Raw genomic sequence first — 26,348 nt, 5'->3', positions numbered from 1 at the left:
CGCTGCGGCCGGCACACCGCGCTGATCCGATGGCAGGAGCCAGGAGCCAGGTGCCAGGTGCTTTTCCTGGTCTCCCATGGGGTGCAGGGCCCAAGCACCTGGGCCATCCTCCACTGCACTCCCTGGCCACAGCAGAGAGCTGGCCTGGAAGAGGGGCAACCGGGACAGAATCCGGCGCCCCAACCGGGACTAGAACCCGGTGTGCCGGCACCGCTAGGCGGAGGATTAGCCTAGTGAGCTGTGGCGCCGGCCCCTCTCCTTTCTTCCTCCCCCTCTCGGTCTTTCTGCCCCTCAGAAATTATTTTAAAATCCTGGTGACAGAGCCAGTCACCTCTGGCAGGAAGCCGTGAAGTGGGCAGGGTAAACACCCCTTGCTCCCAACAGTGACTGCTTTCCTTTGAGAACAAGGAACACACAAATGGAAGAAGAAAGGCTTTTCCTCCTCTTGATCAAGGCATTGAGCTCTTGGTTTTGACATAACACTGGCAAATCCTGCTGGGCTGCCTCCCTGACCCAATTTCTCTGTAGAATGTGTCCTTAAACGGAGTGTTCAGGACTGTTCCTGGGCTTCTCTGAGTGCTCATAAGACCTGGTGGGAACAGGCGTAGTTCAGCAGAGAGCCCCAGACTCTGGACCCGGGAAGCTCCCTTCTCATTCCGCTGAGAAGGGAAGCGACTTGGCCAGAACTGTGCGATTTCTGCTCAAGTCAGATCATCCTATGACCTTGGAGCTATGGCGATGAACCGGGCAGCACACACTTAGTCAATGTGAAGGCAATCTGCTCACACCCCGCAGACTTCCTCTCTCACCCAGGACGAGACTCCTTTAGGTGAAATCAGCCACATTAAACAGCACCTCCCTCCAGCGGGGACACAGAACTGCCTGCGTTTTCAGAGGCGTGAAGGTGGCCTCCATATAACTCCCCACCTCCCTCCCATGGGGCACTAGGAGTCACACAGGGTGCTCTGTCTCCTGCAGCCTCAACTCCCCCTTTCTGTGTGTTGTCCTCCCTCTTAGTCATCAAATGACGGATCACTTTGACCAAGACTCATAGCCATTAGTTACCAAAATTAGGTCTTTGCATTTTAAACCAGTTATCTCGTCATGTGGAATTAAAGGCACTTCCTCATGTCTTAGAGCACTCTGGGTGATGGGAAGCAACTAACACGGTGTTGTTATTGTAGAAAACTCCTAGGCTCACTAAGCCTTCGCCTGACTGCTGAAAGTGAGATGGAATGAGCATATTCTCTGGTACTGGCAGAGAGAGGCAAAGAGAGATCAAAAGAGTGTCACGTCTGGTCTCTCCACTCCAAAGAGCTCGGCTCACCCCATCCCTCTGCAGGTTGGGTTAACAGAAATGCAGTGAAGGCGCTCCGGGGCCAAGCTCTGAGCCTCATCACAGGTTGTCTCCTGCCCTAGCACGGGCCTCCCCAGCAGGTCTCTTCCTTCCTCGCATCCTCCAGCTTCCACCCATCTACCCCTTCTGATTCTGCTCCATCTCCCAGATCAGCGTTTCCAATCTTAACCCCTTTGTACAAATTCATGTGGGTGGCATGGCCCAAGCACTTGGCCCATCCTCCGCTGCCTACCCAGACACATTAGCAGGGAGCTGGATTGGATGTGGAACAGCCAAGACTTGAACCTGCACCCATATGGGATGCCAGTGTCACAGCTGCAGCTTAACCTGCTGCCCCACAGCACCAGCCCTCAAATGTCTTACTTTCTCTGGCTCTCAAATTAAATAAATAATTCTTTAAAGTTAGTGGGGAAATGGAATTAAAAGTTAATTTTATGCAAAAGGTTTGAAATCCATGAAGCTTTATCATAATAATATTTTCTGTGAACTTTTAAAAAATTTATTGAGAAAGAGAGAGTCAGAGAGTGAGTTACCATCTGCTGGTTCACTCCCCAAGTGCTCACAATGGCTGGGGGCCGGGACAGCGGCTAAGACTGGGAGTCAGAAGCTCAATCCGTGTCTTCCATGTGGTTCTCCAGAACCTGACCACTTGAGATATCACTCCTGCCTCCCAGGGTGCCCAGAGTGGGAAACTAGAGTCAGAAGCCAGAGGCAAATATTAGGCCAGGCACTCTGATATAGGACATGAGTGTCTTACCTGTTAGGCCAAACACCCAGTCCTCCTTGAATTTTTGAAAACTCCTCATATCTTATAAAAATATTGGGAATGGATTGCCTTGGGAATTTACAATCTTCCTTGTATCTAATGAAGAACTTTGTTGGGGTGATTTGAGCAATGGCTTCTATCAGGAAAAAAAAAAAAACATAGTATGCTGTGAGAATTGTATCTCAACAAAGTTGTAAAGAACTAACACTGAAGATGATGATAGTGATGCTACTATCATTATTAATAATATTTTCACTGAAGGACATTTTACAGATAGTAAAGCTTTTTCAGGAACATTTTCTTCCTTGACCTCATTTGCATTGTGACATTGTAGGGCAGATACTATGATCCCCAAGATACAGGTGAGGTCGCTTGTTGAAGGCCTCACGGATAGAAAGTTAAATGGACCTCCCTTTCCAGGGTTGCCCTTTCTACTCTACTCTGCTGCTTAAAAAATAAATGAATCATGCATTGAAAGCAACTAATCACACACTGCTTCAAACTGTCTCTCCACTGGGAAGGAGTTAATTCTTGACTTCCATTGTTTTGTCCTTTGAAATTTTTAAAATTTCTAATACAAAGAACATCTCATACAGATAGCACAAGAAGAGCATCAGAGTTAAGCCATTTGGAATCCCAAACTCTTAAGGGCACCCTGGAAGCTCCTTTCTCCCCTACATTCTAACACATCTATTATAGCATAAATGCAAATCTTAAAGCTTATTCACAAAGCAAAGAAAACAGTACTAACAATGCAGATTGTGTGTTTGCACTTTGAAATTATTTTGATGCAAGGAAATGTTCTATAATTGTATATATTTAAATTTATTTATTTATTTATTTGAGAGGCAGAGAAAGAAAGAGAGATATTCCTTATTCTGGTTCACTTCCCAAATGCAACCACCAGCACTGAGCTAGGAGGAAGCTGGGAGCTGAAAACTCAATCCAGGTCTTCCACATGGGTGGGAGAAATCTATCACTTGAGTCATTACCATTGCCTCCCAGATCCTTAGCAGGAAAGTGGAATTGGGTGCCAGAGGTGGATATGGAACCCAAACACTCTGATATGGGACATGGACATCTTAACTAAAAGCCAAACACCCAGCCCTAGAGTCGATCTATATTTGTATACAAATGTTCATACCTGGTTACAAAGTCAAACGTTTTGCAGTTAAATCCCTATGAAATGCTTGCAATTTACTTCAACTGATTAGGTGGTGAATTTTATTTTACATAATCATTGCAATGGTATAAAAATCCCAGGCTCAGATATTATTTTTATCACACTACAGACTTGTTTTAAATTGCAGTATGTAACTTTATAAAGCCAATGTTAGCAACTATTGAACCTCATAATGACAATTGTAAAATAATCATGAAACTGTAAATCACCAAATTTGTTTAAGGTATCATAATGAGGATTATGGAAACACAGTGCAAATTTGGCAACATCATGGAAGCCAATAGAACTTGAAGTTACAGGAATTAAAAAAGAATTTACCTATTTGAAATGGCCTTTTATGAATATCAAGCCTACAACTTGGTATATTTGAATAAGTGGTGATGACCTGGTTTTGCAAACACAGTTTATTCAAGTAGAAAGTAGGCAGAAGTTGGCGTCATCCTGGAAGATCAAGGCTTTAGGCATTTGGAGAAAAAAGAGTAAAAGAAAAAGAATGAAGCTCTGAGAGCCAGGGATATGAATAGTATGCAATGTTGAAGTCATGGCAGTATTATTTATCTTTTTTTCTGAGTGTGATTTCTAACCTTCAGAGATTTTTTAAATGATATTTAAAGTTATAAGATGAAAAAATTTTCCATTTTTTACTTGTTCCCTTAGGCCAGGCCCAACCCTGGTTATTGTGGGGATCTGGAGAATGGACCAGCAGATGGGTACTGTGGGGTATGTGTGTGTGTGTATGTGTGTATGTGTGTCTTTAGCTCTCAGATAAATAAAATAAACGTTTAAAATTATGATACTTATTATTTCTCTTTTTGCTTATCTGTCAAGAAGCTCAAAGGTCAATTGCAGTAACTATTTTCAAACTAGAGTTTCTATAAAAACTCTCTTTAATTATGGTGACTTTTTAAAAAATCCTTTTCAGAATTCAGGGGAAAATATATGTAACATAACCAATTGGATAAATCAGCCTTATTTGATATAGTACGAGTTATGTACCACAAGAAAAAAGCAGCAGAGTGAACTGAGGATTTGTAGAAATAAAGGATAGTGTGGGAGATGAGGGGAGTAGGGCAGTTTCTGGAAAGAGGCATCTAGGCTAAGGGGAATAGAGCTGAGAATGTGTGAGATACTTGGGGGAAACCAATTCTGATACAAGAATGTAAAACCAGAAAATGTCACTCCCTCCATGAATTCTACACAGACCAAAAAAAAAAAAAAAAGATTCATATTGATTAATTGATTATGCTCTACCAATAAGCAGGATAACAATTTAAGGAGACTAAGAAGTCAAAGGAAAAACAGAATTAAAAGATAAGTTTAGGCCAGCGCCGCGGCTCACAAGGCTAATCCTCCGCCCGCGGCGCCCGCACCCTGGGTTCTAGTCCCGGTCGGGGCGCCAGATTCTGTCCTGGTTGCTCCTCTTTTAGTCCAGCTCTCTGCTGTGGCCCAGGAAGGCAGTGGAGGATGGCCCAAGTGCTTGGGCCCTGCACCCACTTGGGAGACCAGGAGGAAGCACCTGGCTCCTGGCTTCGGATCGGCTGGCTGCAACGCACCAGCTGTAGCGGCCACTTGGGGGGTGAACCAACAGAAGGAAGACCTTTCTCTCTGTCTCTCTCTCTCACTGTCTAACTCTGCCTGCCAATAAATAAATAAATAAATAAAGATAAGTTTATTTTGGGGCAAAGATATCGAACGTCACGTATAGTTTTCTCATGATATCCCTGTTGCATGAACTTTTCGGAGATAACCACGTATGTTCATCTTACTTATTTGTGAGCTCGCAGACTCAGAGAGACATATCAGTAGTTTCAGCACTGCCACAACAAGCAGCAATAAATCTTGAGGAACAAACAAATGCCTTTCAGCCAATTTGCTCTCAGTAACTGCTTTACAGTTGGGCTCCTCCAGGTCACTCTGGCTTCGGGACATTTTGGTTTTACACCTATTTAAGATATTATAAGGGTTCCCTGTATGCACTGCCTGCTCTATTGAGCACAAAGTAATTTTTTTTTCTTTAGGGGCCAGGATTTATTCTTTAAGGATGGAAGGCTGAGGAATTAAGAGGAAACATGATTTAGGATCATGGAATTTAAGGGGTAAAAGCTGGAGGGAAAGGAGGCAATGCTCTTTTTTATGTGTGAAGGAAATGCAAAGTTGAGTTGTGGGTTCATGCTTGAATAATCAGAATCAGAAGAGCTGGCCAAGTGAGAGTGTAAGACTAGTTCAACAGTTAACCACAAGTGCTCCAATGCCCAGATGACACATTAAGCGTGTTTCTAGAGTATGTGCTCAAGAGCAAAGAGAGTTCGGTGACACTGGAAATCTAAACAAGACTGAACCATCAGAGTCGTCTCATTGGCTCTATATAGCCCAGTTGCCATGATCCGCCGTTGTTCACAATCATTAACTGGTCAGAAATCAATTTAGAGAGTCACAAGCAGAATTTTTTAAAAATGTGAACTAGATACATGTACATCTGTCCATATCTGTTAGTATTACTTCACAAAACTTTAGTTTTAGTTCATATCAGATACAAATAGGTCAATGTATGTTCTGGGATAGAATGCAAAGGAGCACCAGCCCCTTTACTCATACATGATTATGGGCAATCAGACATTAGACATTTGGGAAACACAGGGTCCCTGAGTTAAACAGATCTTTCAAAGGTTTGGCTTTTCATGGTACAATAATTTTAAAATTTGTACTCATTCACTATCAATCTCATCATAAGACTTTCAGTATTGAGAAACTGTGAAGCTCTAGCAGTAGATACACATTTTCTAACTACTATTTCCCACTTGAAGTCTTTTTTTTTTTTTTTTTTTTTGACAGGCAGAGTGGACAGTGAGAGAGAGAGAGAGAGAGAGAAACAGAGAGAAAGGTCTTCCTTTTGCCGTTGGTTCACCCTCCAATGGCCGCCGCGACCGGCGCACTGCGGCCGGCACACCGCGCTGATCCGATGGCAGGAGCCAGGTACTTATCCTGGTCTCCCATGGGGTGCAGGGCCCAAGGACTTGGGCCATCCTCCACTGCACTCCCGGGCCACAGCAGAGAGCTGGCCTGGAAGAGGGGCAACCGGGACAGAATCCGGCGCCCCGACTGGACTGGAACCCGGTGTGCCGGCGCTGCAAGGCGGAGGATTAGCCTAGTGAGCCGCGGCGCCGGCCTCCCACTTGAAGTCTTAAAAATCACATTGGCAACAATAATTGTACCTGGTCTGTCTGGAAGTGACAGATGTGTTTTATTTTCCAAAAAAAATCTCTGTAAAATACACGTCTACATAACTACAGTTTGCTCATAGGTATTTCAAGCAAAGAAAATACCCTCTGAAAATAAAAATAAAAAAACACGAATTCAGCTCACAACTCAGGCAGAGTATTTTCCTGGAGACAAATAAGGCACTTAGTTATGCAGCAGGCATGCTTTCTGCATATGTACTCTCTTTATACAGAATATTAACGGGAAGTATACCTAGGGATTGAACTTTAATAAAAGTAATAGCTTTCATTGCTTTGTGTGGAACTCTCTCAAGTAGCAGAGGCTTTGTTTCTTTTCCTCTTTTTAAAAGAAAGATTTATTTATTTATTTGAAAGGCAAAGTTACAGAGAAAGAGGGAGAAAAATGGTCACAACTTCAGAGCTGAGCCAGGTGGAAGCCAGGAGCCAGGAACTCCACCCAAATCTCCCACCAGGATGCAGGGGTCCAAGCATCTAGGCCATCTTCTGCTGCTTACCCAGGTGCATTAGCAGGGAGCCAGATAGGAAGAGGAGCAGCTGGGACTGGAACCCAAGCTTCTATGTGGGCTGTCGGCTTATCTCCCAGTGCCCTGCCGCCGGCCCTACTTTCTACCTTTTTAAGCTGAAAATGCACGGCTTGGTAACTTTACCCTGATTCACGCTGAGCCACCGCTGTTTTTCTGCATCAATGGCTCAAATGTCATCACACTGCCACGAAAGTTGTTTTGAAATTACAGAGCCCCTGAAAGGGTCTCAGAATGGCCCAAGGGATTCGAGGACCCCATGTGAACTGGGTACTACCGCATTCAAAAATCCCAGTTCTCTTTCTCTTCGAAATTATTAATGCTTGCGACTTAGTATTGTAGGTTTCATCACAGAAGCGCCACAGAAAAGACAGGACAAGGTGTCGAACACATTCAAGAGGGATAATCCCACCACGGGTGCAGCCTAAAGGCTCAAGAAGGAAGCAAACCGCTCCTAGAACAAAAAACAAGATTCAGACAGAAGGCACTGGCTTGTCGTTACCATTGGCAACGATCCTCGCTGAGAGGCGCGCGGCGATCGACTTATGATGTCTGCGTGGCTCGCCCGGAGAAGACGGCGGGGGTGGGGGAAGGCAGCGGCCGGAAGGCCTCCCCGGACCGGCGGTCGCCGTGGGGTTTCCGCTGTGAGGCGGCTCGTTCGTTCTGCAATCTATTGAGAGCGGCTTCTGGGAGCCCCGTGTTGATATTGGGGCGGGAGGGAAGATGGCGGCCGTGGCGGCAGGCGGCCTGGTGGGAAAGGGGCGCGACATCAGCCTGGCGGCCCTGCAGCGCCACGACCCTTATATCAACCGCATCGTGGACGTGGCCAGCCAGGTGGCTCTGTACACCTTCGGCCATCGAGCCAACGAGTGGGTGCGTGGGGGCGCGACGGGGCTGTGCAGAGCAGGGCTGGGGTGGGAGCCTCGGAGCTGGAGCCCCGTGAGAGCGGGGCGACTCTGACGCCCTGGAAGGTGGATGGTGGTGACCTGAGGCACGAGGCCTGGGGGGTTGGGGGAAGGGAGGCTGCTCCGGACGCCACCTGGAGCTGGGGACTTAGATTTGTGAGATGCCCCAGGCCGGGGGCGAACAGCCCGGGCAGGTGCGGGATCCTGACAGCTGAAGGGAAGAAAGGACTTGGTGCCTCGAGGCTGCCAGGCGGGTGTGCTCCACAAAGGGAAGCCCAGCCTTGTTACTGTCAGCCTGGCTGGGGAGGAGCTGGGGTGGGGACGAAAGGAAGGCGGGCGTTCTGCGGGGAAGAGAACTCCGTGGGCGAAGGGGCGGGCTCCGAAGTTGTAACCTCGGGGGAAGCGCCGGGAGAAGAGCAAACGGTGGGGAATTCAAGACAAAATGGGGCTGGGACTGACGCCCTTGGGAGGATGAGTCCGCCACAGCCCACCGATAGTGGAGTCCGTTTGGGAGCCCAAGTATTTTGGTGCTCTTTTCAAAGCTTTGCCCCGGGAAATAGAAGAGGGATGAAATTTAATTTTGCTCAGAATTATGAGGGGATAGGAACGCAAGACCCTCGAGTCCTGTTGCAGAAATTGAGTGTAATTTTGTAACCCACCCACTTGAACATAAACGTAATAACCTTTTTTTTAATCTTCTAATGGTTTTGATGCCAAATAAAATGGACCTGTCCACTTGATAACCACCCAGCCATTATTTTAAAGTTACGGAACGATATAAAGAACATAGCTTGGGTGCATGGATTTCAGATGAATTTTTTATGTGCTCTCTGAGTTGGTGACAAACATCAAAATTGGAAAACATCCCTATTGGGCAAATCCATATGTTTTTAAACACCCGCGTTCAAAAGTCTACTTATCTCCAACGTGAATCCTCAGCAACCTATGGTAAAAACTCACTGAAAACCATTAACACTGAAAAAGAAGCAAAAGTGGTAGAGAAGAGTTGTGCCTCAAGTTCTTAGTTGAGGAAGTTTACTGAAAGGGGATAAAGAATTAGGTCTGCTCTCCTAATAGCCAAACCCTTGAGGAAAATGGAGTTTTTCATACTCATTTATCTGTAGTACGAAGTATACTACTTGACCGAAAGAGATTATTTCCTGCTCGTTTCCAGGAGAGTTTATCACCTGAGTCTTTAAAAAACATTGAGCTACATAGCGGACACCTTCCACGGTGATTAAAAATACATAAAAAGCCATTCTACACATGGCTATTTGTGGAAAAACACCGAAGTTATAACGTAGCTCTGTAAGATAATTCTGTAGGGGCCGTTGGGGCTGGCAGTATATCCTGTCAACTGATTGGACACTGGGAGTGGAGTCTGGAGAAGGCTGGGGAATTGTTAACAGAGGGAACAGAGCATTTCTCTTGATAATGATCGTTTCCTGTGGACTTTTGACAGTTACCTGTGTGATAGGTACCTTTGACAACAGTCAGGGAAGTGTGCTAGCTACCCATGAAGCCCTTCCACAAAAGCCTCATCAAAAGGCACAAGTGTCACACTGCATTGTTTGCAGGAGTTACGTTTTCCTGCCTCCTGGACTTGTTGCCTCCAGACAAGGCATAATTCATTCAGTAAAAGGTCATTCTTTCAAAGTACTAATCTTCAAGGCTGTGGTCTCCAGGAAAGGAGAGACCCAGTTCACTGTAGTGCGGCTGCCGGGGGCCAGCTGTCACCGCGTGCCACTTCTCAGGTCCCTGGATGGGAGCCTTTTGAATGAAAACACAATACAAATATAAAGAACATTCTTGAGAATGGAGAAGAAAGTATTGCAAGGAGGCAGGTGGGGTGTAAAGGAGGGAATTCCTACACTAACAATAAATGAATGTGACTTTAGGCGTTCAGAGGAGGAGAAATTAGGAATGAAGGGAGGACAGAGAAGGAACAGGAAGGATGGTCTCATGGCCAAGGGAGAGCTTTAGAAGTAGACCTACTCCCCTTTGCCTGTGTGTCAGCTGAAGACCAAAACTCTCCTCATTATTATCTTCCACTTCTCAGTCCTACAAAAAGTGGCCGTCAGCTGGAGTTATCTCTGCCTGGTGGTATCTCTGCCACGGCAGTGCCTTGGGGACATTCTTACATTTAAGGGTAGAGGCCAGGGAAGCTGCTGAACATCCTACGTTGCACAGGACAGAGCCGAGGTCAAAGAGTTACCTGATCCCAGACAGCAGAAATGTGGAGCCTGGGAAGCTGCCTCAGAGGGGTCTTCTGAGCTCTAGGATGCCAGAGTGACTCAGGGTTAGACATTACAGCCCATCCCATCTATGGCCATACCACCCTGAAAGCGCCTGATCTCATCTGATCTTGGAAGCTAAGCAGGGTCGGGCCTGGTTAGTACGAGGCCTGGGCAGTTGATGCTGCATCCATGACGGGGAGACAAATCAGGAAAGAGAAATTGAGACCCACTTTCTCATTATTTTAATCTAGAATAGTCGATAGAGATTGTTTTGAAACTGTCAAATACTGTTGAATCCTAGTAATTTGCAAATCAAAACAATTTTCCATTCTGTTATTTTGAATTTTGAGCTGCTCTTTTGAAAGCACTTGCATTTTGTAGTAGAGTGTGTAATATCGCATCATTAAGTTTGTACTTTTAAATTTTAAGCTAAAATATCCTAGGACTGTCAACTAAACTAAATACTTGAACATGGAAGTCCTCCATAGTTGGAATATCTGAGGAAGATCTTACAAAATCCTTAAGTCATTTGTCACATCACCAACCCTGACTTTGCTCAGAAAGAAAAGGAAAAAACCTGTTGTCCTTTATAACTGTGGAGGGACCAGAAAACCGAGTGGATTTCAGCTGGTTCAGCCATCACAGAACAGAAATTTACATTTCCAAAGCCCCTTTTATCCAGGTATCATTGATTGCTTAAAATAGGATTTTTTTTTTCATTCGAAGATCTGAGTGGTGAACACTGGTATCTCTTTTCAGTGGAGAAACTGAGACAGAATAATGAAGCAGCGATCCCAGTGTGATGGGCTACCCACTCCAGGTCCTGTGTTGTAATTAACTGAAACTGTTCCTTTCTGTGAACAAAGTCATAAGAATTACTTGTTATGAGTTAAAGAATAATTCCAAGAAAAGCTACCTTTTACATTTCTGATCTGGATTTTTCAAAACTAAAGATTTTGTTTTTTTAAGAAAAAGGAATTTCTGTTGACATCAAGGAAGGAAGGGAATAAGTCAGAAGCTGTTAGCCCTGTGCACTGATGAATATAAACACTCTTGGATCTCTGAGGTACAAACTGTCCAAAGTCAAATGCTGGAAGACAGGAAAATCTTCTGGCCTTGTAGTGAGTGATCCTGACAATGCTCATAGATCCTTCAAAGTCCACCACCTGCATCCTGGCTTCAGTTTCCTAGCAATGTAACTGAGGACATGAAGATTTTGTGAACTAGTAAGTACTTGCCAGTGTCACCAATTAAAGCTTGAGGGATGCTCACATATTCTTAGCCTGGGTAGCATTGTAGTGTGGTGGCCAGTTTCTTAAGGATTACCATGTGGTGGCTAGAGGTTATGTGGTTCTTCATGCTCAAAGTGCACCCGGAAATGGGTGTCTCAACAGATAGGAACTGACCATGTTTGTTTACAGAAAAAGACAAGTAATCTCCTGGTGTGTGTGTTTGTCTAGTGTTTTTCAAAGTGCTGTGGCAAGTGGGCCATATTTGAGAAATAAGGATACTTAATACATTGGAGTGATTTATCTAAGCTTAATCGTAAATCTAGTTTCAGGATGAACTCTTATGTTCTTACCTTAGCTAATATGTTAAAGAAAAGACTGTCTAAGTTAATTGTTATATTCTTATTTATAATTATACATTCTATAGTACTAAACATCTTGAGATAAAAAGTCTGATTGCTAAGAAATGATGTTTTTCCATAGGCATTTACTCCTAACCTCTGGTAACAGTTGATATGATTTTGGCTAAAGTGGGTTTTGTTTTCGTGGCTCCTAATACACTTCCATGGGCAAGAGTATGTTACTGGACTAAGGCAAACTGGCATGCATCTGAATCACCTGGACAGTTTAATGAAAAATGAATCACTGGCCACCATCCCCAGGACGTGGGACTCAGTAGGTTTGGGCTAGGGCCCAGGAATTTGCATTTCTTCCAGGTGAAGCTGATGCAGCTGAACTGGGGCCCGTGCTTTGAGACCTGCTGAGTTAGGGTGACCAAGAAAGTGGCTGAAGTGACCTGAGCATGTGAAAGGTCATGCTTTCTTAAAGAACATGATTTTCACCAAAGTTGCATAATTTTGAATGATTATGGTAATGAATATTATTAATAAACTTTCAGGGGATTAAGTGGAATATTGAAATTCAAGTACATAGCAAAAGTTACATTTTAAGTGCTGAATTGTAATTGACTAATAAAACAAATGGAAACTCACACACACACACACACACACACACTCACACACTCCTGTTTAATACGCATTGTGTTGATAAACTTTGTCATCAGGACCTGGGTTCCTGCCTTTGGAGAAATGCAAAAGACATGCCAAATGAACTAACCAAACTGTCATTTGAACTTTACCTCCGCCCACAGGTCTTCGCAGGCAGCTTTCTTGTGTAATACTTTTGTCTAACTTTATTTCAGAGGCCTTGGGTGAGAGTTTGACTCCAAGTATTCCACACTAAGGAGATGATTTATGTCAGAAAACAGTACAACACCATTCCCCCTTCTATCCAGCATTCAGAGTAGAGTAATTGACAGATGATCTGCCCTCCTGTGTGACAGGATTTCGCAAGAGCACATGAACTAAGAAAGTGAAGGATAATGAAAAGCAGGCATTGTAGAGTGTAGCTTGCTATGTACGCAAGTTGGTGGATGGAGGAAGTCTCTTCTTTCTAGTGAAATCCACAGGCACACTTGTTTTCTCCTCATTTCAGCTAGAGGAGTGTTGCTGTTTGTATTTGCTAGGGAGAGAGAGTGATGGCAGAAGAGCTGCTTCCTGCTGTTAATCAGCACAGCCACAGCTGGGGCAGACAACCTAATTTCTCCTTTCCCTAAGAACAGCGTCTCACGTTGCACATTGCAGCATCACCTGTTTGAAACTGGATGTGATTCCTATTCTACTCTGTTTATGTTCTCGCCTGTGTGAATGAAGAGAACATCCATAAGCTGTATGCTTTATTTTTATTTTTAGGAAAAGACTGATGTGGAAGGAACCTTATTTGTTTATACAAGGTAAGAGCATTTTACTGTTATAAAGAAACTGACGGTCTTTGAAATAATGTTTTAGTTCAGCTGTGTCACTCTTCAAGTGCAATTTTATTTCAGAGAAGTAAAAGAACTGAATCTTAGTTTGAAATTATCAGTTGGCAAGAGAGAATACTGAATAATGTTACTGGCTATATTCTGATGAATACTAATTTCAGAATATAATTTAAACTTCAGTGTACATAAACTTAAATCTGTGCATGAAATATCCTTTGATTAAATGCATTGTACAAAGTTCTTGAATATAATGCATTTTTTTTTTTTTACAGGCAGAGTGGACAGTGAGAGAGAGAGACAGAGAGAAAGGTCTTCCTTTTGCTGTTGGTTTACCCTCCAATGGCCATCGCGGCTGGCGCGCTGCGGCCGGCGCACCGCACTGATCCAAAGGCAAGAGCCAGGTGCTTCTCCTGGTCTCCCATGGGGTGCAGGGCCCAAGCACTTGGGCCATTCTCCACTGCACTCCTGGGCCATAGCAGAGAGCTGGCCTGGAAGAGGGGCAACCGGGACAGAATCCGGCACCCCGACCAGGAATAGAACCCGGTGTGCCGGCGCCGCTAGGCGGAGGATTAGCCTATTGAGCTGCGGTGCCGGCAAATATAATGCATTGTTAAAGAGCTAGAAATACACCATAAGGGATATTAGATCATTTAATCAGTATTTGGAAAGGAGTTTTCCTGATCATCTTTCCCTGACCCATTACTGTTTTAAAAAACATGATTCAAAATTTAAGCTTTCAGTCTTGCATAATCTAGTTTATAGTGTGTGTTTCAGAATCGATTTAATGAACTTGTGCTTTTCGTCATTTCTTTTTGCTGGCTGTTGTTAATGTTATATATACACACAGTATGTATGTTGTCTTAATGGCACATGTTTTTATTCACATGAAAAGTCATGTAAAGGGAGGCCGGCACCACGGCTCAATAGGCTAATCCTCCGCCTGCGGCACCGGTGCACCGGGTTCTAGTCCCGGTCGGGGCGCCGGATTCTGTCCTGGTTGCTCCTTTTCCAGGCCAGCTCTCTGCTGTGGCCCGGGAGGGTAAGGGAGGATGGTCCAAGTGCTTGGGCCCTGCACCCCATGGGAGACCAGGAGAAGCACCTGGTTTCTGGCTTTGGATCAGCGCGGTGCGCCGGCCGCAGTGTGCCGGCCGCGATGGCCATTGGAGGGTGAACCAACGGCAAAGGAAGATCTTTCTCTCTTTCTCTGTCTCACTGTCCACTCTGCCTGTCCAAAAAAAAAAAAAAAAAAAAAAAAAAAGTCATTTAAAGGGGCAGGTGTTGTGGCATAGAAGGTAAAAGCTGAGCATCCTTTAGGGGCGCCAGTTTGTGTCCTGATTGTTCCACTTCTGATCCAGCTCCTTGCTAATACCTTTGGGAAAGCAGCAGAGGATGGCCTGAGTGCCTGGGCCCCTGCACCCACATGGGAGATCAGGAAGAAGCTCCTGGCTCCTAGCTTTGGCTTGGCTCAGCCCTGGCCATCGCGACCTGGAGAGTGAACCAGCAGGTGGAAGATCTCTCTGTCTCTCCCTCTTTCTTTGTGACTCTGCCTTTCAAGTAAATAAATAATAAATGAATCTTTTAAAAAAAGTCATGTAAAATATCTTCGCTAAAGCCCAGTACCTTTAGTAGGAATGTGAAGATGAAAGACGAAAGTCTATTACAATCCTTTAGAGTAACCATTTTTGGGGGGAAGCAGGAAATTGTGACACAGACACATGAGTGTATTTTCTTTACACATGTATTCACACTTAAGATAAACCATAGTACAGAATAGATTATCCTAAATGCCAGTTGGCAGGTTGTAAGCAGTGAATGGGCTGCTGTGGTTGTAGAAGTTTCCACAGCATTGATGGGCCTCAGGAATAAAGTAGACCTTGCACAGAGAGGAAAGGCAGTCTCTACATGAAGAATGGCCAAAGCAGAGACCTAGAACCTAGTGCTTTGAGAGGATTGTAAGGAAAATGACCCTTTGGTAGATTATAGCGCAGGTAATGGGATTTGCTGGCTTGGAATATCAAAGTATTTTCAAATGTATTTTCTTACCAGTAGGGAGTCATAAAAGTGAGGTTTGGGAGAGTAATAGGGTTATGAGAAAATGTATGGGGAAAGTCAGTTCACTTTGTAGGATGCATTGCTTCTAGAAGAAGCGTCAGGGCATTGAGACAGTTGCTACAGCAAGAAAGATAAGAGGTGATGAGAGTTTGAGTTAGAATGAAGTTGAAATGGAAAGGGCATTGGAAGATTCTAAGTGTAGAGGGGATGATGAAATTTTTAGAAATAACACTAACACTTTGCAAAAGACTTGAGGGTATGAGAGATAGGAAGTCAAGAACCTGGTTTGGGGACAGGTCTTCAAGTTTTTGGCATAATGGTTTTGAGCAACAGTGCATTTAAATGGAAGTATCTGGCCACTCAGGATAGGGTCTGGGCTTGAGGTACTTGGAGTCATCTGGAGTAATTTCATAGTTGAAATCTTGAAAGAACAAGTGTTCCCTGGAAGAGTGTGTATAAAGAGGTAACTGAAGGCTAATGGTTGGATTTTAAGGCCAGCAAGGGTACAGAGAAGAGTCAGTCAATAAATAAATAAATAAATTGCTAGATAGATAGATAGATAAATAAATAAATAAATGAAAGTATCCAGAGAAGTACCCAGAGTCAGCTGTATGAACAGCACTAGACTGGTAAGGTTCAGGCTGTCCACACAGGGGCAGTTGTCAGTGGAGAAGGGAGGTCTTGGGATGTGAAGACAGCTGCGGGCTTGGAAGAGAGGCAGTGACTCTCAGCCAAGTAACGAGGCCAGATTATTCAGCGTCTTGGAAAAGCAGTGGGAATGCCTAAGAATCATTGTTGTATTAGCCTCTATTAAGTTCCAGAGTGTTCCAAAAGGACTAGAACATACCAAGTGAATTAATTCTGTAGAGTATGACCATTCTTGAGAACTTAGAAGTGAAAAAAGAAAACCAAATGATTGAACTCTGAGGTGTGCCAACCCCAAATTGTTCTCATTCATTGCTCACAGGAAGTACTAGTTTCTTAAGAAGTGAAACAAAAGATGTATTAAAATGTATTAATGATTAATTCTAGGGATTTTTAGTGTGATTTTTCTTATACTATGGAAGAGTAATAAATTATACAAATATTTTCTCTTTTGTACCTAACCAAATGCAGGTTTATATTTTCCAGTACTTCTTAATATATTCCAGCTCTCCAGTGGATCTGTCAATTAAACAAGACATTAAACTAGGAAAAAAAGAACATAATTTCTTAATCGCTTCCACAAATCTTAAAAAAAAAGAAGAAGGAAATTTAAAAAAACAACCAAATTCTAGTATGTTGAGGTCATTTTTCTGTAGAGGAAGACAGAAAATACAAAAAAAAAAAAAAAATCAAAAGGGAGTATTTGGTTCAGGGAGTAGAACTTCCAGTGATGGTTTTTGACTTCTCTTACAGATGTTGTTTTAGAGCAGTTGGCACATTTGTCCCCTGGGTGTGTTTTACAAACTGTGAGATGAGTCTGGTACCCATATGTACTATTAAAGAGGTGAGATCATGTTGTGATAATGACATACTTGAAGAATCAAATTCTTACTATTGTTTTAAAAACACCTAATTCCATTTTTAAAAATATGTCTTTTCTTTGTTTCCCTCCCATGTTCTCCTTTCTTAAGAGCGTTTACAGGGTCATCCACTGAGGATTTCCAAACTGGACACTTGGACTCCTGATTAGAGCTCTTCAGGAGTTCATTTTCTTTGCTCCTCTGAATTTAAGTTGCAATGATTGTCATATTATTTCTGGTGTTGATTACATCCCTACCACCACTTACCTCTTTGTAAAATAAGCTAGACAAGGATTGCTTTCCATTAATTTAAAATTGAAGGTTTTGAAAGAAAATCCTGTAAGTGGTAGTGTAACTATTTCTACTTCTTTGTCCACATTGTCAGCATCAAATGGTTTGAAGTGAAATAAAGCTAAGTTGTAAATACCTTTTCTTCCCGGTGTTCATAACATTTCTGTGGGTTGATAATGACCCTAGCACTCTAGGTTTAAGTAAATAAGTGAATTTTGTTTGCTTCAGTTTCAGTGTACAAATCTGTGGTGCTGATCTGTCACCAGAAGTGGCACAGTTGAATTACTGTGTGGCTGTCGCCCAAGGGTAGACAAAATGCACATGTGGTTTTAGAGTTTATACACTGTATAATTTGGGTTTTTCCTGTGTGCTCGAGTAGGCATCAAGGTCTATTGAAAAATAAAAGTCACAAATGCCATTTTTTTATTGAGCAAAACTTAGAGTTATTTATCCGTGAAGTCATGGATAAACTTTGTTGTTGAAGAAAATGAAATATCTGCCTTTTGCTCTATGCTATACATCTCCTCAGATTCATTGACAGAGTTGCTTAATTTCTTTTAAGAGGTTTTGAAGCTCTCAAATCTCAGACCAACACTTAACATTTTCTGTGTACAACTGTGATGTACACTCTATATTAACTACCAAGATTCTTTATAAGTATCTGTTTTAAAAAGTAGTTATCTTTTGTGCCTTAAACATATTTATAACCCAGATAGGGAAATGAGATCTGTATATAAACACAAAAATATTGTGTTAAGTAAGTACCACTCAATTTTGCCAAAAGAATGGTCATGCCGGTCATGTTGTGTTACATTTGACTCAGTACGTGATGACTGCAATAGCAAAGCCACATTGCTGTGTGTTTGTAGGCTGCTGTATAAAGCTCCTGGACATACAAGATTGAGAAATGCTCCAGATGTAGGGTGTGGGTGCACGTGCAGCCCACCGAGCACATCGGGGGTAGTGTGTGCTGCAAATCTGGTGTACTGAACGGTGTGTCTTTTGTTCCCCTCCCCCTTTGTGATTCTTAGATCTGCTTCTCCAAAGCATGGATTCACCATTATGAATAGGCTGAGCATGGAGAATAGGACAGAACCCATTACTAAAGACCTGGATTTCCAACTCCAGGACCCTTTCCTTCTCTACAGAAATGCCAGATGTAAGTCTTTCTTAATACATTGGGTGCTTTATTTCTGAACTTTGGCCGAGTACTTGAAATGTGCATGGTCTTCCTTTGCGTTTGTGTTTAATACCAGTGATTCTTGAGGCTCAGCACTTGTTAGCCTGGGAAATGGATGCCTAAATAAGTGAATAGTTCTTGGGAAAACTAGTGATCATGAATGTAATAAGCTTGGAATCCTGACTTTGCAGCTGTACCACTTTGCAGCATAAACCTGTTGTTGACTTTAAGCTTGAGCAGAGTTAGTCAACTTCATGGTCAGGAGACAGCAGAGGGACACACAGGTGGTGCCACCAAACCTAGAATTAATGATTCAGCTATTGGCACTTTTTCCTCATTTATCAGTTCTGATAAATACTGATAAAATGTTCGAGGAAGAGGCTCTATATTCTAGAAGTGCTGTTTTTTAATATACTGTAAACAAAAAAATCAAAACCCAGAGAGCTTCAGTTGTTAAGAATTTTATAACCATTTGTAATGTTGAAGTTATTGTAGGGAACTAAATGATTTTGTCAGATGTGAAGGGGCAATCACCTGTGTGATTTCTATCTCCATTTTACTCTCTTGTGTTGGACTAGTGGGCAGCTTAGAGATAGATTGATGAGGTATATCCATTTCACGGCATCTCCATACAAAAGGAAACATGACATACTATTCAGTATAAGAGTGTGTGTGTGTGTGTTTGCACGCACGTGCATGCACACATGTGTAGATGGATTTGTGCTTTGTAGAAAGCTTTCAAAAAGACCTTGCAGTTTAGAAATGTTTTCCATCCTACTCTTTGAGCTCAAGATACAAGAATAGCCCACTGTATGTTGTAATGTTAATAATTAATTAATTAATGCAAGTAATATTTGACATTTTAACGCTAGTGAATCTTTTAAAGTAATTATAGCATCATTTTAATGCATGAAATACAATTCTGTATTTACTTGTATATTTACATATAATTAAGTTGTCATGATAGGTGGTCATTCTGTTATTGAGAGAATACAGTCAAATTTTGGGGAGAGAAAAAAATTAAAACTCTTAACACTGTAACATGAATTACTAATGGTCGGTACTATGAAATGAAAACTTTTGTTCCTGTTTCTTTTCTATAAGATATATTTCTATTCTAGAAGATATATTTTATCAGTTATATCAGTTATAGCTTATAGGTTGAATTGTTTATATGCTTATATTTTCTTTTCTTTTTTGAGATTATTAGATTATATGTCAAGTTAATATATAATTCAAAACCTAAAATAGCTACACAGTAAATATGAAATAAATGAATATTATGAGTTGTAGACCGGCGCCGCGGCTCACTAGGCTAATCCTCCGCCTAGCGGCGCCAGCACACTGGGTTCTAGTCCCGGTCGGGGCGCCGGATTCTGTCCCGGTTGCCCCTCTTCCAGGCCAGCCCTCTGCTGTGGCCAGGGAGTGCAGTGGAGGATGGCCCAAGTGCTTGGGCCCTGCACCCCATGGGAGACCAGGAAAAGCACCTGGCTCCTGGCTCCTGCCATCGGATCAGCGCGGTGCGCCGGCCGCAGCGCGCTGGCCGTGGCGGCCATTGGAGGGTGAACCAACGGCAAAGGAAGACCTTTCTCTCTGTCTCTCGCTCTCACTGTCCACTCTGCCTGTCAAAAAAAAAAAAAAAAAAGAAAAAAAAAAGAAAAAAAAATGAATATTATGAGTTGTAATAATCATTTTAGATTTCTTTTATGTGTTTATTAATTTTTTAAGTTTTTAAATTTATTTATTTGACAGAGTTATAGACAGTGAGAGAGAGACAGAGAGAAAGGTCTTTCTTCCGTTGGTTCACTCCTCAGATGGCCACTACGGCCGGTGCTGCGCCGATCCGAAGCTGGGAGCCAGGTGCTTCTTCCTGGTCTCCCATGCAGGTGGACTTGGGCCATCCTCCACTGCCCTCCCGGCTCACAGCAGAGAGCTGGACTGGAAGTGGAGCAGCCAGTCTTAAACTGGTGCCCATATGGGATGCTGGCACCGCAGGTGGAGGATTAACCAAGTGAGCCACAGCACCGGCCCCTTAGATTGCTTTTAATTTGGAAAAACAACTTGGTCTAATCAATATTAATAATATTTTAATTCATTTTAAAACATTTTCATTTTAATTGATATATATTAAGTGTACATATTTATGGAGTACAGTCTAAGATTCAGTACATGAATACAATATGTTAATGATCAGATTAGGATAATTGGCATATCCATCACCTCAAACATTTACCATTTCTTTGTGTGTTGGGGACATTCAAAATTCTATTAGCTATTTTGAAATATATAGTTAATTGATGTCACCCATAATTATCCTACTGTCCTATGCTATGGAATGTTAAAAGTAACTCCTTCTGTCTAGCTGCACCCCACTATGCATTAACCATTCTCTCTCTACCCTCTCCTCCCCTACACTCTTCCCAGGCTCTGGTAACCACTGTTCTACTTTCCACTTCTATGAAATCAATTTTTTAAGCTTCCACATATGAGTGAGAACATGCAGTATTTGTCTTTCTGTGCCTTACTTCCTTCACTTAACATAATACCATCTTAGTCCCATCCATGTTGCTGCAGTTAACCAACACAGAGTTTCATTCTTCTTTTTGACTGAGTAATAATCCATTGTGTATATATACCACATTTTCTTAATCCATTCTTAGATACTACATATAATATCATAAGCTATACCAAAAATATAAATACACAAACTCTCTATAGTTACTGATTTTACAGATAAATTCCCTAGGTCTCACAGGGTTTATGTGATAGGAAATACTGTTTGAATCTAATAAACAAATATTAAACTTCATCCTGAATCTGGAATCCTGCTGTTCAGTGTGGTGTCACTAGCTATGTGTGGCTACTGGGCATGTGAAACACGGCTAGTCAGAAATGAGCTGCACAGTGAGTATAAAGTAGCACGTCAGTTTTCAGAGATGTAGTTCAAAAATGAAAGAGATGGTTAGAAAAGTCTCAATAGTTTCATATTTACTAATGTGTTGAATTGTAATATTTGGATATATTGGGTTAAATACAATCAATTATTAAAATTAATTTCACCTGCTTTATATTTTTAATTAAAAAATTAATAGATAGCTCACATTTATGGTTCATTTATTTTTCTTTTTAGCAGGACTGTTCTGTTTTTGTTTATTTTTTCATACTTAATAATCATGTTCATTTATTTTACCATATTTAATAATCACAATTTTGTGAGAGTAGACATTTTCACTACCTTTTTGCAAATGAGAAAACTGAGGCTAGGAAGGTGACTGACCTGTGTACAGACCCACAAAATATGATTTAAATTCCATTGCTTTTCACACCTTGTATTGTATGAATGCAAATTGAGGGCAACCTTTGGGAAGTATATTAAAAATGTTTCTAATGTATTTCCATTAAAAAGAAATGAAATCAGTTGAACAATGAAGAGTGGAAGGAAATGAATCATTTACTCTTCTGGTTTCATTTTGCTTTTATTTTCCTCCTCAGTATCTGATACTGATTACCTTTGCAGCCATAGTCATTTGGTTCCACTTTATTTATTGGTAAAAGCCTTATCAACCCTTGACATCAGAGGTACACAGAAAGGGTGAGTATAGGTTTTGCCAGAGGCTCAGATAACTCGGAAATTTTATATGGTAATTGCATATGGTTTCCATATTCTCAAAGTATAGAATATTAGTTCATCATGCTTTAGACGAGGGACCTCACTGTACTCGGGGCTGGGTTTTTTAAGAAGTCTTTTCCTCCAGGCTGGCGCCATGGCTTACTTGGTTAATCCTCTGCCTGTGGCACTGTCATCCCACATGGGCACCGGATTCTGTCCTGATTGCTCCTCTTCCAGTCCAGCTCTCTGCTGTGGCCCGGGAGGGCAGTGGAGGATGGCACAAGTGCTTGGGCCCTGCACCTGCATGGGAGACCAGGAGGAAGCACCTGGCTCCTGGCTTTGGATCGGTGCAGCGTGCCGGCCGTAGCAGCCATTTTGGGGGGTGAACCAACGGAAGGAAGACCTTTCTCTCTGTCTCTCTCTCTCACTGTTTATAACTCTGCCTGTCAAAAAAAAAAAAAAAAAAAAAAAAAAAAACAACAACAACAACAAAAAACTCTTTTCCTCCAAGATCTGTGCAGTCTTGGCACTTCCCTGTGGCCTATGTATGTCACAGACCATCTTTCAAGTGGCCTGATGTGGTGTTGATGCAGTTCTGTGGTACATCTTCTTACAGAGATTTTTAGATTCATTCAATGAAAAAAAAAATCAGTGCCTCTTGAGTTGAATGAATTTAGAAGAGTAAAGAGGTGAAAAATCCCAAACTCTTCATTTAATTAACCACCAAAATAGATGTTTGATAAGGAAAGTAACTTGAATTTTGATTAAACACAAAATAGATTATTTTGTTTTACAAAAGACTTTATAGTCTTTAAAGTTTTATAATGGGGTCTGACCTGTATAAACTTAAAATATAAGGCAACTCTTAGTTAGTTAATAAATGTAGTTAAACATTCATTCATTTAACAAATGTTTTCTGCCTGCTAGGCATGTTAAGCCTTTATAAGGATGATCCCATGTAGTCGTCATAGCTGCTTCTTGGAGATAGCAGTGTTGCTGTTTCATAAGTGATACTGAGGTTAAAGAGATCACATAGCACACCCTGGGCTGGGACTATTTTAACATGGAGACACTAAGCAGAAGCAGCCCAACTTCCAGCCCCAGGCTCAAGCAGTCAAAGTATTAGCGGTGAATAATGCCACAGGAACAGTTTGCCTTTTCAGAAATACTTAATCTTCTGAGTGTACATTCCAAAGTTCAAAAAGCAAGGTTTTAAAGCAAATTTTAATTAATTATTTAAAAAATATTTTTATTTCTTTTAAAAGGCAGAGGGAGAAAGACAGGGAAGTCTTCCATCTGCTGATCCATTCCCCAAATGCCAACAAGAGCTGGGACCAGGCCAGGCCAAGCCAAGGCCAGGAGCCAGGAACTCCATCTGAATCTCCTGTGTAGGCAGCAGGGACCCAAGTCCTTGGCCATCATTTCTGCTTTCCCAAGTGCATTAGCAGGGAGCTGGATTAGAAGCAGAGTAGCCAGAACTCAAAACTCGGCACTCCAATATGGGGTGCAGGCATCCCAAGCAGTGACTACCACCGCACCAGATATCCATCCTGCAAGTTTCTTTTTAAAGCTGAAAATTTAATGTCTGGCCAGTTAATTCAGTTGATTAGAGCGTGGTGCTAATATAGTTGAGAATCTTTTGTATTCCAGTTATTAAAGAGGAAATTATCAAATAAAAATGAAAGAAAAGGTGAATTTGACTGCTTCTTTTATGGTGTTTCCCTACATTAGCCATTTACTGTATTTTCCACAGCTAAGTAAGATTGTAGTATATGGAATACAGTTTAGAAGTATATTTTCCCAGCCCTGGCCCTGTGGTGTAGCCAGTAAAGCCTCCGCCTGTGGTGTCAGCATCCCATATGGATGCTCCCATATGCTTGAGTCCCAGATGCTCCACTTCTGATATAGTTCAATGTTAATATGCCTGGGAAAACAGAAGAAGATGGCCCAAATACTTGGGCCCTTGCATCCACATGGGAGACTGCGAAGAAGCTCCTAACTCCTGGCTTCAGATTGGCCCAGCCCCGGTCATTGCGGCCATTTGGGAAGTGAGCCAGAGGCTAGAAGATCTCACTCTCTCTCTCTGTAACTCTGCCTTTCAAATAAATCTTTTTTTTTTTTTAAAGGAATGTATTTTCCAAAATATATTATAATACTTAAAATTAGTAATAGACAAGAGTGATAGGTTGGTATCAGAGCAGACCAACATGCTGAATATATTTTGCTCTGGTTATAGGACTAGAGTGAAATTCATTTTAGGTGCTTGGTTTCACTGTAGACTTAAGCCTGTAATTTAGATCAAATCAGAAAAGAAAAAAATCAAGGTATTTAGGGTCAAAGACGTTTTATAAATTTTCTCCTAAGTTTTAAAGTTAACTTGCTACATTGTGTGTTTTTATATACAAAAAGAAAAAATGATTTCTTTATTGTAGGATCTGAGAAAACTGATAAATAATAATAAAAATGATAGATTGAATGAAAATGACAATTACAGATAGCCCATCTCTTCTCAATAGGCCATGTTTTAAAAGTTCCCCTGTAGAGCAGTCGGTGACCTGTTGGTTAAACATGGCAGACCAAGTATACTCCCTCTGGTTCTGTTGGAACTATTGATATGGCAGTAAAGAAACAGAAAAGACATAGACTCACGCTTCATGAAAAAGAATACACAAGAAAGAGGAAACATGCTATGAAGTTTTACTGTACACAGTGATTAACTCTGGCTCCCTACAGAAGATTGGATATTTCTGCCCTGTTGATGTCAGATTTGATCTGTGCTTTGGTTCTTCACTCCACTGACCTGCCCTGCAGGAGGATATCAAGTGTCTACCCTGTTAAAATCAGGTGTCGCTACATGAATTGTTTTGACGGGTGAAATGTGGGTGAAAGTGAAACTTGTCACTTCCAAGCAGATATTTTAAAAATTAGCTCAGGATTCACCCTGCGTCTTGTCCTTCTGACCTGATGATTAGCAGTGTTTGTGGCAGAGGCTGCTCTGTCAGCCTAGGTTCTAGGATGAAGATAACGTGGCACAGAGGTAAAAGTGACCTGGACATTAAATGTAAGAAATAGGCCTTTGTCATTGCAAGCCATTGAGATTCGCTTGGCATTTGTTTTTTTGTTTGTTTGTTTTTGTTTTTGTTTTTGTCAGGCAGAATTAGACAGTGAGAGAGAGACAGAGAGAAAGGTCTTCCTTGTGTTGGTTCACCCCCAAAAATGGCCACTACGGCCGGCACGCTGCGCTGATCCAAAGCCAGGAGCCAGGTGCTTCCTCCTGGTCTCCCATGCGGGTGCAGGGCCCAAGCACTTGTGCCATCCTCCACTGCCCTCCCGGGCCACAGCAGAGAGCTGGACTGGAAGAGGAGCAACCGGGACAGAACCGGCGCCCCAACCAGGGCTAGAACCTGGGGTGAGCTAGTGAGCTGCGGTGCTGGCCGAGATTCACTTGTCATTTGTTACTGCAGCATAACTTGGTCTATTGTGAGTGACACACAAACCATCCAGGAAAAAGGGAATCCAAACTTAGGATGGAAGTGAAGGAATTGTGACAGCAAAGGTAGAGCACTGCCCTATAATAACCCCTGAGCACCTGAAGGGGTCTGTGCAACTGGAGGGTAATCCATCTAAATTAAAGCCAAAAGATGAACTACTTCAGGAAGCTTGTCCAAGACTAAATTACCACTGACAGTCTGAATCTGCTGGGATATTTACAACTACTTTTTAATAGTGTTTGGTGGTGATATAAGGAATATTGGAAACAGAGGGAGAATCAAACAACAAAAGAAGACACTTCTTAATTCCTGGGAAAACAAAACATTGTGGGAGAAAGGAAATGCAATCATATTATACCATGTAGCTCTGCAGATGGCAATAATTACATAGTTAAATTATAAACACTAAATATGTAATAGTGTTATAATTACACAAGTATTGGAAGGATGGGGGAGTGTGCCTATGTTTGGGTGTGAGAGTATATGTAAATCATAAAAGAACTAACTCATCTGCAATAGATTCTAAAAATCAAGTACTATGTACATGATATATGAAAAAAGATTTAAATACCAGAAGAAAGGTTGGATGGAAAATAAATGAAGAACAAAAGTAACTGTCATGGATGTAATTGTGGCTGCTTTTGGAGAACAGTAATCAAGAACAGAATGACTAGAAAAGAATTCTGCTATTATTATGAATGTAATAATATTGTTTGACTTTTAAAATCATGTACATGTATTTTTATAAAAATTAGAATTAAGAATGTAATAAGATGGTGAAAAATAGTCACTCAAAAGCAATATTGTAGTTGGTTAGGTTTCTAAGTCAACTCACAAAAGGCTTTTTATAGTCCAGTGAACACCTAAGAACAGCATACTAGCATTATAATGAAATACATATAAAATAGAACCCTAACATGTGTGTCACTATTTCTGTAGGGAAATTCAAGAGTAAAGCTT

The 26,348-nt window shown here is 41.9% G+C and overlaps 2 protein-coding genes across 16 annotated transcripts in view; one reads left to right on the top strand and one right to left on the bottom strand.

The window, feature by feature from the left end:
- CACNA1C (calcium voltage-gated channel subunit alpha1 C) overlaps positions 1–26,348 on the bottom strand; it is a 739,977-nt gene that overhangs the window by 702,938 nt on the left and 10,691 nt on the right.
- The window catches only part of DCP1B (decapping mRNA 1B), a 55,762-nt gene continuing 37,027 nt past the window's right edge, over positions 7,614–26,348 (top strand). The window contains exons 1-4 of one of the 4 annotated variants that reach the window (XM_051850763.2): positions 7,764–7,939; positions 13,189–13,229; positions 16,710–16,800; positions 18,139–18,266. In XM_051850763.2, coding sequence (XP_051706723.2) covers positions 18,170–18,266 — 97 coding nt within the window. In that variant the 5' untranslated portion in view covers positions 7,764–7,939; positions 13,189–13,229; positions 16,710–16,800; positions 18,139–18,169. Of the gene's footprint in view, positions 7,940–11,342; positions 11,435–13,188; positions 13,230–16,709; positions 16,801–18,138; positions 18,267–26,348 lie in introns of those variants that run through there. The other 3 variants (XM_008259808.4, XM_070049279.1, XM_051850762.2) reach the window with 3 other exon arrangements.

Source organism: Oryctolagus cuniculus, chromosome 9, assembly GCF_964237555.1.
Source record: "Oryctolagus cuniculus chromosome 9, mOryCun1.1, whole genome shotgun sequence".
Classification (NCBI taxonomy): Eukaryota; Metazoa; Chordata; class Mammalia; order Lagomorpha; family Leporidae; genus Oryctolagus; species Oryctolagus cuniculus.
This window is presented reverse-complemented; position numbering and strand designations above follow the sequence as displayed.